General features: G+C 31.9%; 1 protein-coding gene across 1 annotated transcript in view; it reads left to right on the top strand.

The window, feature by feature from the left end:
* LOC149771852 (protein mono-ADP-ribosyltransferase PARP14-like) overlaps window positions 1–13992 on the top strand; it is a gene marked incomplete at its 5' end in the record, with an annotated part of 58822 nt that extends 44830 nt beyond the window's left edge. Inside the window, one exon of the mRNA XM_089948133.1 lies at window positions 8171–13992. Coding sequence (XP_089804259.1) covers window positions 8171–9036 — 866 coding nt within the window. The remainder of the gene's footprint in view (window positions 1–8170) is intronic.
* Window positions 13993–14323: the final 331 nt, after the last annotated feature.

The raw sequence follows: 14323 nt of genomic DNA, 5'->3' as shown, positions 1-14323 counted from the left end.
AGAAGTTACTCAGTATATGGTATTTTATCATCCATAAAATGTATATATGAGGACAAAATTTGCAAATGAATTACTTCATGTCATTGTATAGGATACATGTTTTATATGCTCTACTTGTAGATCGTGACAATTGCATACCGTGATAATGTGAACATTAATGAAGGACAAAGTAGGAAAAGGTCCAGTTTTGGACCCTAATCAGATCCAGATGAAACTTGTAGAGTCCATCTCTGCCTTAACTTTGCATTTATTTTTTTATTCAGGGCCACTTTTGATAATCAGTACAAAGCCTCCTATTTGTGTGGATTATTAACATGATGACTAACGATCCCCAATTGAGTGTAGTGCTGAAAAGATACATCTTAAACTGAGTTTATTGCTGAAAAGATTCATCTTAAACTGAGTTTATTGCTGAAAAGATACATCTTAAACTGAGCTTATTGCTGAAAAGATTCATCTTAAATTGAGTCTGTTGCTGAAAAGATTCATCTTAAACTGAGTTTATTACTGAAAAGAAACATCTTAAACTGAGTTTATTGCTGAAAAGATACATCTTAAACTGAGTTTGTTGCTGAAACGATTCATCTTAAATTGAGTCTGTTGCTGAAAAGATTCATCTTAATTTGAGTCTGTTGCTGAAAAGATTCATCTTAAATTGAGTCTGTTGCTGAAAAGATTAATCTTAAACTGAGTTTATTGCTGAAAAGATACATCTTAAACTGAGTTTATTGCTGAAAAGATACATCTTAAACTGAGTTTATTGCTGAAAAGAGTCATCTTAAATTGAGTCTGTTGCTGAAAAGATTCATCTTAAACTGAGTTTATTACTGAAAAGAAACATCTTAAACTGAGTTTATTGCTGAAAAGATACATCTTAAACTGAGTTTGTTGCTGAAACGATTCATCTTAAATTGAGTCTGTTGCTGAAAAGATTCATCTTAATTTGAATCTGTTGCTGAAAAGATTCATCTTAAATTGAGTCTGTTGCTGAAAAGATTAATCTTAAACTGAGTTTATTGCTGAAAAGATACATCTTAAACTGAGTTTATTGCTGAAAATATACATCTTAAACTGAGTTTATTGCAGAAAAGATACATCTTAAACTGAGTTTATTGCTGAAAAGATGCATCTTAAACTGAGTTTGTTGCTGAAAAGATTCATCTTAAATTGAGTTTATTGCTGAAAAGATACATCTTAAACTGAGTTTATTGCTGAAAAGATACATCTTAAACTGAGTTTATTGCTGAAAATATACACCTTAAACTGAGTTTATTGCTGAAAAGATACATCTTAAACTGAGTTTGTTGCTGAAAAGATACATCTTAAACTGAGTTTATTGCTGAAAAGATTCATCTTAAATTGAGTCTGTTGCTGAAAATATTCATCTTAAACTGAGTTTGTTGCTGAAAAGATTCATCTTAAATTGAGTTTATTGCTGAAAAGATACATCTTAAACTGAGTTTGTTGCTGAAAAGATTCATCTTAAATTGAGTTTATTGCTGAAAAGATACATCTTAAACTGAGTTTGTTGCTGAAAAGATACATCTTAAACTGAGTTTATTGCTGAAAAGATTCATCTTAAATTGAGTCTGTTGCTGAAAATATTCATCTTAAACTGAGTTTGTTGCTGAAAAGATTCATCTTAAATTGAGTTTATTGCTGAAAAGATACATCTTAAACTGAGTTTATTGCTGAAAAGATACATCTTAAACTGAGTTTATTGCTGAAAAGATACATCTTAAATTGAGTGTTGCTGAAAAGATTCATCTTAAATTGAGTCTGTTGCTGAAAAGATACTTCTTAAACTGAGTCTGTTGCTGAAAAGATACCTCTTAAACTGAGTTTATTGCTGAAAAGATTCATCTTAAACTGAGTTTATTGCTGAAAAGATACATCTTAAACTGAGTTTGTTGCTGAAAAGATTCATCTTAAATTGAGTTTATTGCTGAAAAGATACATCTTAAACTGAGTTTATTGCTGAAAAGATACATCTTAAACTGAGTTTATTGCTGAAAAGATACATCTTAAACTGAGTTTATTGCTGAAAAGATACATCTGAAACTGAGTTTATTGCAGAAAAGATTCATCTTAAATTGAGTCTGTTGCTGAAAAGATTCATCTTAAATTGAGTCTGTTGCTGAAAATATACATCTTAAACTGAGTTTATTGCTGAAAAGATACATCTTAAATTGAGTCTGTTGCTGAAAAGATACATCTTAAACTGAGTTTATTGCTGAAAAGATTAATCTTAAACTGAGTTTGTTGCTGAAAAGATACATCTTAAACTGAGTTTATTGCTGAAAAGATACATCTTAAATTGAGTCTGTTGCTGAAAAGATTCATCTTAAACTGAGTTTATTGCTGAAAAGATTAATCTTAAACTGAGTTTGTTGCTGAAAAGATACATCTTAAATTGAGTTTATTGCTGAAAAGATACATCTTAAACTGAGTTTGTTGCTGAAAAGATTCATCTTAAATTGAGTTTATTGCTGAAAAGATACATCTTAAACTGATTTTATTGCTGAAAAGATACATCTTAAACTGAGTTTATTGCTGAAAACATTCATCTTAAATTGAGTCTGTTGCTGAAAAGATTCATCTGAAACTGAGTTTGCTACTGAAAAGATACATCTTAAACTGAGTTTATTGCTGAAAAGATACATGTTAAACTGAGTTTGTTGCTGAAAAGATCCATCTTAAATTGAGTCTGTTGCTGAAAAGATTGATCTTAAACTGAGTTTATTGCTGAAAAGATACATCTTAAACTGAGTTTGTTGCTGAAAAGATTCATCTTAAACTGAGTTTATTGCTGAAAAGATACATCTTAAACTGAGTTTATTGCTGAAAAGATACATCTTAAACTGAGTTTATTGCTGAAAAGATTCATCTTAAATTGAGTCTGTTGCTGAAAAGATTCATCTTAAATTGAGTTTGTTGCTGAAAAGATTCATCTTAAACTGAGTTTATTGCTGAAAAGATACATCTTAAACTGAGTTTATTGCTGAAAAGATACATCTTAAACTGAGTCTGTTGCTGAAAAGATACATCTTAAACTGAGTTTATTGCTGAAAAGATACATCTTAAACTGAGTTTATTGCTGAAAAGATACATCTTAAACTGAGTTTATTGCTGAAAAGATACATCTTAAACTGAGTTTGTTGCTGAAAAGATTCATCTTAAATTGAGTCTGTTGCTGAAAAGATTCATCTTAAATTGAGTCTGTTGCTGAAAAGATGCATCTTAAACTGAGTTTATTGCTGTAAAGATACATCTTAAACTGAGTTTCTTGCCGTAAAGATTCATCTTAAACTGAGTCTGTTGCTGAAAAGATTCATCTTAAATTGAGTCTGTTGCTGAAAAGATACATCTTAAACTGAGTTTGTTGCTGAAAAGATTCATCTTAAATTGAGTCTGTTGCTGAAAAGATTCATCTTAAATTGAGTCTGTTGCTGAAAAGTTACATCTTAAACTGAGTTTATTGCTGAAAAGATACATCTTAAACTGAGTTTATTGCTGTAAAGATTCATCTTAAATTGAGTCTGTTGATGAAAAGATTCATCTTAAATTGAATCTGTTGCTGAAAAGATTCATCTTAAACTGAGTTTATTGCTGAAAAGATACATCTTAAACTGAGTTTATTGCTGAAAAGATTCATCTTAGAATTGAGATTTATACCAAAAAGATCCATCCTAATTGTATTTAGAGCAAAAAAAAAGATGCATCTTAAATTGTTCATTTGCACACAATATGCATGATATCCATTAATAGTATAGATGAAACGTTTTTTGTTTGTTATGCATCATTTTTAATATGATTCTATTTTTCCATTAAGTATGGTTGATTACCTCTGAAACCTATTTCTGTTTTTCATATAAAAGGTTTAATTTAAGTTACCACTGACTTGGTGTCAATATCTGACTAGAAGTATCCCAGAAGGACAAAACCTTTCATATGTAGTAATGACCCAATGTTGTTACAGTGTGTAGAATGTAAGCAATCAAAGTTTTATCATGTGTAGATAGGAGAAGGGTAAAGATTATGTTATTGTACGAACAATTAATTGAAATTATTCCTAACATTGACGTAAATTTTATCAAAGTCGTATGAGAGATTCCAAGAGTTGTAAATCATATGGCTTGATAGGTACTTGTGAAACATGTATAGTGCAGTTTGTTACTGCACTGACCATAAATAGCAATTGTTGACTGTGACCTTATTTTTTCAATTTTTTTACACATTTCTTTTAACCTTTTTTCAGTTTTATTTTACCCAAACCTTGTAAACATATTTAAACATAGATTACTTGAAGCTGAATGATTTTTTGTATGCATTTTGGTGGTAATATACCAATAAGCTCACTATATTTTCATGCCATTTTAGCAGTTTTTCGTAATTTTTTGTTTTTTTTTTACAGATTTTAGACTTTGACATTTTTTGGTGACAAAATCTTGTGTTTATGTGTGTGTGTTTTGGATATTTAACGTAGCTTTAACAATTTTATAGTCATATCGCTATGACATCTGCAGTGTGACAGTTTATAGTGTGTCTAGCACTTGGGCATCATGCCGCAGATATGGAGCATGATGTTCCATGTAGTCATATTATCCTCACACAAGGCCAACCAGTCATAACACTAACCAGTTAATGCTGAGCGCCAAGCGAGGCTGCTGCTTTGTACCTGATTTTAAAAAGTCTTGGGTATGACTCGGCTGGGGTTCGAAACCCACTGCCTCCTAAATCTGAGGTGTATGCTCTAACCCCTAGGCCACCAGAGTGGTTGACAAAATCTTGTAACCTTGACTAAGTTAAAACAATGGATGCATAATTTAATTAAAACCTTGTAAGCATTGTAAGCACTTGAGGTTTACAAATAAATCTTGATAACATATTCTCTATCCATTTATGTAGATCTTTGCTCATCCTAGTTGTTACTTTGAATGATACATCTGTGAGCGAATACAACAGATGTCACTTGACTGAGGAACTTATATAAGTAAGCAACCAGCATTACATGGTACCATATTCACAATACCCTTTTGGTAGCCTCATTTCCCTATTGCTAGCCTCACTGATTTGATCTGGTCTGCAGAATCTTGCCCTGCAACAGGTTTTAGCTGGAATGACCTGACCAAAGCTGTAGCATATTTAATTAGGATGTAAAACACACTGCAAAGCTATATGATTCTTGGGACAATGGATATCATAATTCAGACTAGGTGGAATTTGTTTACTCGGTGGTAATAATTGATAATGGGATATGGTATTGCCCTTGTACATGAGTTAGATCACAATCATTAAGTAACTAAAAAATACTGATTACAATCGTCATGTAACCTCTCTCATATTGGAAAGCATTTTTATATCATCAGGTGCAAGAAGAAAAATGCCATGGAATAACTGTCTTTGTCATGGTTATTAATTTTTAACTTGTTTATTCTTATGCACATATATGTAATCAAATTTAAACAACATATATCACTAATGCATGCTGCTTTAGCATAATTACATCTGATATACATTAACTTTATACTGATGATCATGTAAATATTTTAAAATCCTTCTTAATGTTGGTTCCAATATTTTTACATACATGACCATCTTCCCCAAAATGATAATTATATTTGCACATTATTTTTCGTACTTTTGGAGAAGAAAATTATTTTTTTTACGGAAAAAAATTACAGAAGAGATGATAAAGCAATTTTAATCACAGTCTGTATATAAGTTGATTCAGAGTATAAGATGAAGCCCAGACTTTTCAAAAGGTATGGACATATAGGCTGGCAAATATGGCACATCAGGTTGTATCCACATGTGTACTTCCTGATTAGGTTCCCAGCCTCATATATCAGTTTGTATTCATATGTGTACACCCAGATTAGATATCAAGCCATTGCATCAATTTGTATCCATGCGTATGGATCCAGATTAGATCAATAGGCCAATAAATTGGGTTAGCAATTATAAATTGATGAATTAAGTGACGAAGTTTTTTATGTCCATGTTGTTATTCATTGTTTAAATCACGAGGGGATTCAGATTGCTGTGAGCTCTACATCTTCCCTTTCCTTCTATAATAGAAAGACATTAATTGTCATGGAATTGATGGTGGTGGGGGAGCAGATGTGTTGTCACTTTCAAACACAAATCCATTCTAGTTTTCACCATTGAAATGAAAATGGAATGCAGAATGAAATGATCAATGCATTTTAATGAACAAAACAAAGATGCTGCCAGGGCATGCAAGTGTACAAATCACATGACATTTGTATGAGTTTGTGCTCTTAGAATGCACTGATGTGCAAGAACTACCAAAAGTTAGTTAAAAGTATAAATATGTACTTAGTGCAGTATACAATTTTTATTGAACGACTGCCAAATAAAGCCACAACATAAGTCACACTGTGGGTAGAGGTCTCATTGTGCTTATCATGACAGAATTGTATCTTTTGAGGCTGGCAGCTGTTTGCACATCTGGGTAGTTCTTTTTTACATGAATGGTGGTTAAACTAAATTTGATTGGTACATTTGGCTCTGGAACATTAGCATTCTGTTATAGTTTTAACATTGCTTTCATCAAAAAGTTTTACAAATGCTTGTTTAAATTATTGGCTACCCATAAAACCTAAAATGGCTGACTCCCAAAATGGTTCATCTTCAGATGATTCATTTGGTAAATACTGGCTAATGATAGTCATGAAGACAATACATGTAATTTTGAAAGTTTTGAATTATATCCAATTATTGGAACTGGGAAAGTGTTAGTGGAAATGATTTTGAGTTCTAAAATGATGTTAAATATGAGTCCAGTGTCATGCTGGATGGACAAAACAGGCAGGATACCAGAAAAACCCCTGTTTGGTGGTATTTTCAAAATGAAATGTAGAAAAGCGGCAGAATACAAGCGAAAATACAAGGCAATTTAAAAGTATAGTGCAGTTTTTACTTCTTTTCTCAAAAAATTCAGCACAGAGGGATCTTGTGTTAATCAAACTATACAGGATTTTGATGGCTAAGATATTAACTGAATGAAGAAGAATCTAAAATAAAATTATCAAATAAGGATACATGTATTTATTTGAACAAAATACCTCTGTCTGACCAAGGAGACTTTGGCATTGATGGACTTAAAACAATAATAAAACCCTGGCATCATCTCTGCACAGATTGAAATCACAGAATGATGCATGATATATGTAAATGAAAATTGATGCATTTCATGCATGGACTTGAAATTTGAATGTGTACAGACTGCCACTGGATTTCCATGGTTGAATGCCCTTTTCCATGATAATTCAGGATTAGCTCTGCTGTATGTAAATCTAGGATTAGACACTGATAATTTTTCACGTTTTATAAATTGTCATATTGTTCTTGCCAAGAGAGACATAATCAACAGCCATTGATGCAACGATGTCTTCACTGTGGCTATGTCTATACTGTTTTTATTTGAGTGAAATAAGAAATATAATTATCTAGCTGACATATACTCTCCAATGATATTTTTACATTTATTGTTCATTTATTGGAATTTCCTGTTGTGTTTTACATTTTATGTATCAGCTGTTTTATTATAGAACACTTTTAATACTGCAAGATGCAAATACAATATTTATCTTCCTTGTACACTCTTGGAAGCAAATTGCCCAACTTAAGTAAATGTATTCCCATTCATTCCAAACAAATGAAAATTAAAGGAATTAATGATGAACAGAAATGAAAACTGCAAAGTCAGAATAAGCTTCTGAAATATTGAATGAAAACGGGAAGATGATATCTGTAGAATGGTAATCAAATAAGACTAAAAATAATTCATTCTGATTGTGTGAAGTGCAAAATAAAATCTAAACAAATGCAGAGTTGTTAAAATTATGTTTCATTAGCAGTGTTTATTAAAATAGAGAAGAACATGCATTTGCATTTGTCCGTGGGAAAGAAGCTCATAGCATCATGCCAGGATTTCATATCTTCAGGTTGCTTCTTTTGCAGCTTCATGTTTGTGCATTAGTTAATTCAAACTAGTGCCATTCTAAAAACTATGTAAAACCAGTCAGGATGTTTGCCTTTGTGAATATTTTAAAGAAAACTAAGACAAAGGCAATTGTATTATTTCCTGTCAACTCCTGAGGATAAATGTTGGATTAAAAGATATTTTTTAAATCTGTTTTAGATGAAGAATCATGGCATGATGATATTTCCAAACTGAGACTAAATCCATCAATGGATAAATCCCCACGAAAACCTATAGTACGGTCAGTCACGCAGCCTGTTCTTGGTTCCAAGGCCAAATATACGAGAGAACTAAGCCAGCCCCAAGCCTTTCAGAATGAAACCAACTTGGAAAACATTCTTCATGGAAACTTCTGGCTTCCTGATGAGCACATCGACATGGCTATGAAATTGATTAAACGTGCTTATCCAGATATTCAAGGTCTCAAAGATGCCTCTGTAATGGCTGTAGGGTCAGTGAAAAAAAATAATGGGCCATTTTTACAGATATACCATTCTAGAGGAAAACATTGGATAACAATTACCAATATTAATTGCACAACACCCGCTACTGTCAAGGTCTATGACTGCAGGTACAGGATGGTCCACGGATCTACAGTATTTTCCATTTTCAGAATGTTAGAGTTCAATCCATCACAACCAGTTACAATTGAAATGCCAAAATTTCAGATGCAGAAGAGTAACACAGATTGTGGACCATTTGCAGTTGCTGCAGCTGTGTCAGTTGTCCTTGGCAAGGACCCTTCAGTGGAAATTTATGATGAGGACAATCTTAGGCCACATTTGTTCCATTGTCTAAAAATAAATTCATTAAAGGCATTTCCCACTGTCCTTGCTTGGGAAAAAATGTTAGAATATAAAAAATTTGTTGTTTTCCAATGCTGTCAGTGTGAATTTCCAATCTTTGAGGGCCAGACAAAAGGATCATGTGGGAATTGTGGACTGCATTATCATGCAAAGAAAGATTGCTCCAGTACAAGAAGAGATATATGCATGAAATGTGGTCAAAGCTATAATTTTCTGTAGAAACTGCATGGATGTTTTATGCATAAAAATGGTCAAGTAATGAGAAAGATTATTATGGTTAGCTGCAATGGTCATAAACTAGAAGAACATATGGGATGACCTGTTGATCCCCACCCCTCATCTTTTCATCCACTAGACAAGTTTATTATCACTATTCCCCAAAAACTATTGAGATGATTCACACACACACACACATCCCTCAGAAGTGCAGTTTAGTATTGCACTATCGAAGGGAATAAGAATTTATTTTGGTATTGTTCCAATATTTTGTTTCAGAAATGGATTCTTTGCATGCCTATGAGTTTACTTTTTAATACAATGAATTGATAATTGTATTACATGACTACCTTTTCTAAAATAATAGTGATTTTTATTTATTCTGCATAATGTATTTCAGTACCTTTTTTTAGCAATTAGAAATTCATTTTAAATGTAATATGTTCCATTAAAGTGGAAGCCAGAACTTATTATTTTGTACATACAGTCATGTTTTGATATTATCTGTCCATGTATTTTTTATTAATAGATCAACACTACAAAGCTGTTGTACAATCATTATGTTGGCATTGGCACAGATTACAGCACATGCATATGTACACCCTCACTGAATGTCAATGATTCCTTCTTCCTTGGTTCCAGGCAGCAGTATTGACAATGGTTTCATAGCATTTACCCTCAGGGAAACTGGATAAAGGGGCTAATTGATACAAACATGTTCATTAGCTGTACATTCTTTGGTACAAACGTGTTCACTAGCTGTAATTCCTTGGTACAAACACATTAGCTGTACATTTTTTGGTTCAAACATACAGAGTATTTTTACACTCTTGGTACAGTTTTTGCGTTTAGCTCAGATGTTTTGCAAACTGTATCATTGCTGTTAGGCAAACAAAAATATACGTTTGTTCCCAGTTGACCATCCTTGTTTCTAATTGCTGACCATAGCATTTTTTCTCCCCCCACCCCAAAAAAACAACCATAAAATCACATTAAATAATTATATAAAAATTAATAAAAAGAAGCACCAGTTTGTCCTAATTTTAAAACCAGTGCAATAGGACACATTTTGCTTTGTTTGACCTTATAGCTGTAAATGTGAAATTTATGAGTAGTATATATCCTCAAGTAGCATATATTTACTGCTTCTCTGACTTTGGTTAAGTGTTGTGTTTAAATTTGTTTTTCAAGCACTGTGTCTGCTTGAAATTAATGTAAACCAGCAAAATGTGAAATGCAGGTCACAGTGACATTCTTGAGTAGTATAGGTATGGTATTAATCAATACATATACAATCATCTTGTTTGATGGCTCTGAAAGTGCTAAGGATAACAAGTGTTTTAGTGGTATCAACTGAAGGACAGCAAGAGTGACACCTAGAATTCCTATTGATTGTGTAAATTCACTGCTGGAGTTGCTGATACTTAGTAATTTAGGTAAGGGTAGGACTGAGAAAATCTTTGTGTGGTGATCAGAATGGCTTCAGTTTTAGAATCACTCATCTGCAGCTTCTTACATGTCATCTTAAGTCAGGTGAAAAGATTTGTAGATTTGGGTGTTAAGCATACAGTTTGTGCGACACAAGGTGATGATTTATGACATGTGAGATGAGATGAATGTATAGAATGAAGAAAATGGGTTCAAGAACTGAATCCTGTAAAACACCAAAACATAGGCCATCTGGGCTGAAATGTTTTCTATCCATTTATGGACACAGTTTGTGGCCTGTCAGCTCTAAGGATAATTAGACAGAAGGAATTAGAAGCAGATGCCTTCAACAAACTTTGTAAATGACTTGCAGTTGAGAATAAAAGAACCCTATGGTCAAAGGTCAAGGTCAGATTTTTTTTTGAAAAAATGGTTTCTGCATGTAATTTTGAAATTGTTATCACTCACTCACTAAACTTATGGATGGTTAGCATTTCGAGTCAAGGAAGGCACCTTTTGATTTGAGATTAAAAGGTTTTAGTCAAGGTCAGACTGAATAATGGAAATAGGAAAAACAATTTCCACAAAACGACTTGCCATAGTTTTAAGTTCTGTACCGAATGCCTTGAGTAAGCAGTGTAGATGGATTGCATTAGAGATGAGAAAGACACATTGAGATGGGGTTAAAAGGTTAAAACTCAAAGTACTTTGTACATAGCTTGCATTTGAGACAAGAAAGGCACCTATTGAATTTGTTGCCAATAGATCAAAAGTCATATTTAGTTCTGCATCTTTTACCACTACAAAATGTTGCTGATAGCTTGAATTTAACATAATGAGAACACATTGGTTTCATATTCAAATGGTAAAGTATTCAACCAATGAGACAAAGTTTTACATAAGGGAAGTATCGTACTTCGGATTGCCATATGGTGGACATAGAAAAATTCTGTTGTTTAGCAATAACTATATAGTAAGCATATAATAATATTCTTTTCTATGTTGTTAAGAAATCACAATATGGTGCAAATATAATAATACATATTTTATGATGTTTAGCAATAATCATATGGTAAGCATATAATAATTAATATTTTCTGATGTTTAGCCATACCCATATTTTGAGCATATAGTAGTATATATTCTATCCCAGTAAGCAATCACAAAATCAACAAATGCAGTAAATTTTAGATTGCAAAATGTTGCCATTTAAAAGTTCAAAGTTTGTCATATTGTCTGTTGAATTGCACTGTGAAGTAAAACATTCCAAGTAATTTAGTGCGGTTTCAAGCAAGATTTATGCCAATTAATGAGTTAATCTTTATCTGATTGGGTAAACTTCTTACTACTGTAAAGACCAATTAGATTTGCTCCACCTTGGTAAATAAGGTTATGCTATGATTGTCATTACCTGGTTTTACAATAATTGAGATTTGTATATATTAATAAGATACCTTGGATTTGATTGGCTGAGCTTGTTGTCTCTAGATCTTGAGAATATATTTTCATCCAGCTTCTTTTAAACTTTGCAAATGGGTTTATATCATGAAGCTCTTTGGTCAATTCATTTATGAGAGACCATACATATTACCTAGTCAGAAAAGAATTGGTCTTGCTGTTATGAATGTCCATGTCCAATAAGGGTTGAAAACACAATCTCTGCACCAAAACAAACCAACTATGTAAAGATAAATGCATGCTTATTACTGTTTTCTTTTAATTTTTAAAGCTTTAAAGCATGGGTTAATTAATAGTCAGTATCTTTAAAAAGATTAATATAATGAGTAATGATACACAGAAATGGCCAGAATCTTCCATTCAGCATGTCAAATCTATTCTGACTTGTTTGAATGTTTCATACAAGTGGTGTTGCTATATAAATGGATGATGTTACACTCCATAATGACTAATATTAGTATGGTGTTTGCAGTATGTAAAAGGAATAAATACTTTTCCATGCTGCTTTGTTTGCTTGACAAAGTCAGTCCCATCAAAGAAGGGTTCTGAATTACAGTTACATGTTTCTGTTCTGACTATCAAAATAATCACGCTTTGTGTTATATACTGAAATATTGCCACTATTCATGACAAAGATTAATAACTAAGGCATAAACTTTCTCAATGAAAGCAGTGATGTGTAATAACTTTAGTTGTTCAGCATTCTCCTCTTTCATTTACCTAACTTCAAATGAATTGGCTTGTTCTGCTTTGTGTTCTTTATATGTGCCAACTTGCCTAATGGGTACCCCTGCATCAATGTTCAAAGAACTTAGCATGACATAAAAAGCTAGCTTTTGTCAGCAGGTTAAGTAATTTGTGTAATGGCATATGTCAACATTACTTTTTAATTGCATTTATGACAGTTAGCTGTATAATCTGCCACAAGGATAATTTATATGAGCTTTAAGCATGACTGTTTACTGCACATAATCAAAGTGGTCAAGAAGTCTCTCTCTTTTCTTTTTCATTCTTTTTCTTTGATTACTAAATATTGTGTTAGTTTGAAACTTGGCTGTATCACAGAGTTTGTGAGTAAAAAATTGCACGTTTGTTATGACGTCATATATTTCTCGAATACGTTCTTGTTCTTTTAATATTATGCATATAAAATCATTTTACTGCAAATTTCAATCAGACATGTGTCAGAAAATAATGTGTCTGATTTTATTAGTCTCATATCTGAACCTGATATTTTTTAAATATTTTCATCATAATCTAATGAGGCATAATATAATTTTATCCTATGTATAAGTCAGTTATTACATTTGTGCAATCCCATACCAATGATAAAATCTTGAGTATTAATTTAATATTTTAAGGTCTGTTCCTCGGTACAGTTTTTAAAAAAAACAAATTATTTGGCAATGGATATTTTGACATAAAGAGAAATTGAATATAGCTTTTTTTTAATGATTATTTTGATCTTCCATACATGTCTTTTTAAATCTGGATTTGGACTCTATTATTCCCATTTTCTTCAGTATGAAAATAATGACTAGTTTCCTAATTGCTAGGTTATCTTCAAGAAGGGACCAGATTATTCCAAGTGTTTTTCATGAGTGTAATGTATATTTTGAGTTTGATTAAGTTTTGAGGATATAAATTTTCAATACCAGATATGGGGAATTGGGTCCTATAATGTCTTTATAATTAATAATTATTTTTGAGGTTCTCAGATGTATTGTTCAGAACAATAACAAACTCTGTGAAGGTTTCCATCTCACAAAAACCCAGATTCATAGTATTGTATTGGACTAAGCAGTGTATCAAATTCAGCACTAATATAATTCATAAATTGGGGGATAATTTAAATATGATTCAGGACTGCTTGTGTGAGATGGAGAGAACAATGAAAGACAAATTAAGGTGCTTCTTGCTGTTGGTGGATAGCATTAATAAAACAAACTGTGTTATCTTTTAGATGTGATGCTTCATGACTAGTAAATATTTGCTGTAATACAGATTCTGTTTGTAGCTTTTTCATGTTTCTTACAGGAGCTGTTTCAATAAAGTACTCAGAAATTGGTGGAAGATGATAGTTTTGTTGTTATTTTTCCATAAAGTAACTTTCAGACAAAAGTAAAATGCAAAGGAATTTCAAAATTAAAATGTTGAAATATATCTTTTTTATTAGACCAGCATATTTACCATTTGATTGCAATAATTTAGTTTAAATAAATTCTCTTTGAGAATTGAAAACAAAATTATGTAGTTTGGCTCATAAGTGAAATTCAAGATTCAAGATCTGTATTTGGTGATCTATGTCACAAGCTCATAATACAATAATATATACAAAATCTATCACCTGAAGACACATATACTTATTGTGTTTATATTAAATATTTTATGTATTGTTGATGCA

This window comes from Sinohyriopsis cumingii, unplaced genomic scaffold (assembly GCF_028554795.1).
Source record: "Sinohyriopsis cumingii isolate HCF-2022 unplaced genomic scaffold, ASM2855479v2 utg001633l, whole genome shotgun sequence".
NCBI lineage: Eukaryota > Metazoa > Mollusca > Bivalvia > Unionida > Unionidae > Sinohyriopsis > Sinohyriopsis cumingii.
The sequence above is the reverse complement of the archived record's forward strand: the minus strand, read 5'-3'. Positions and strand labels throughout refer to the sequence as shown.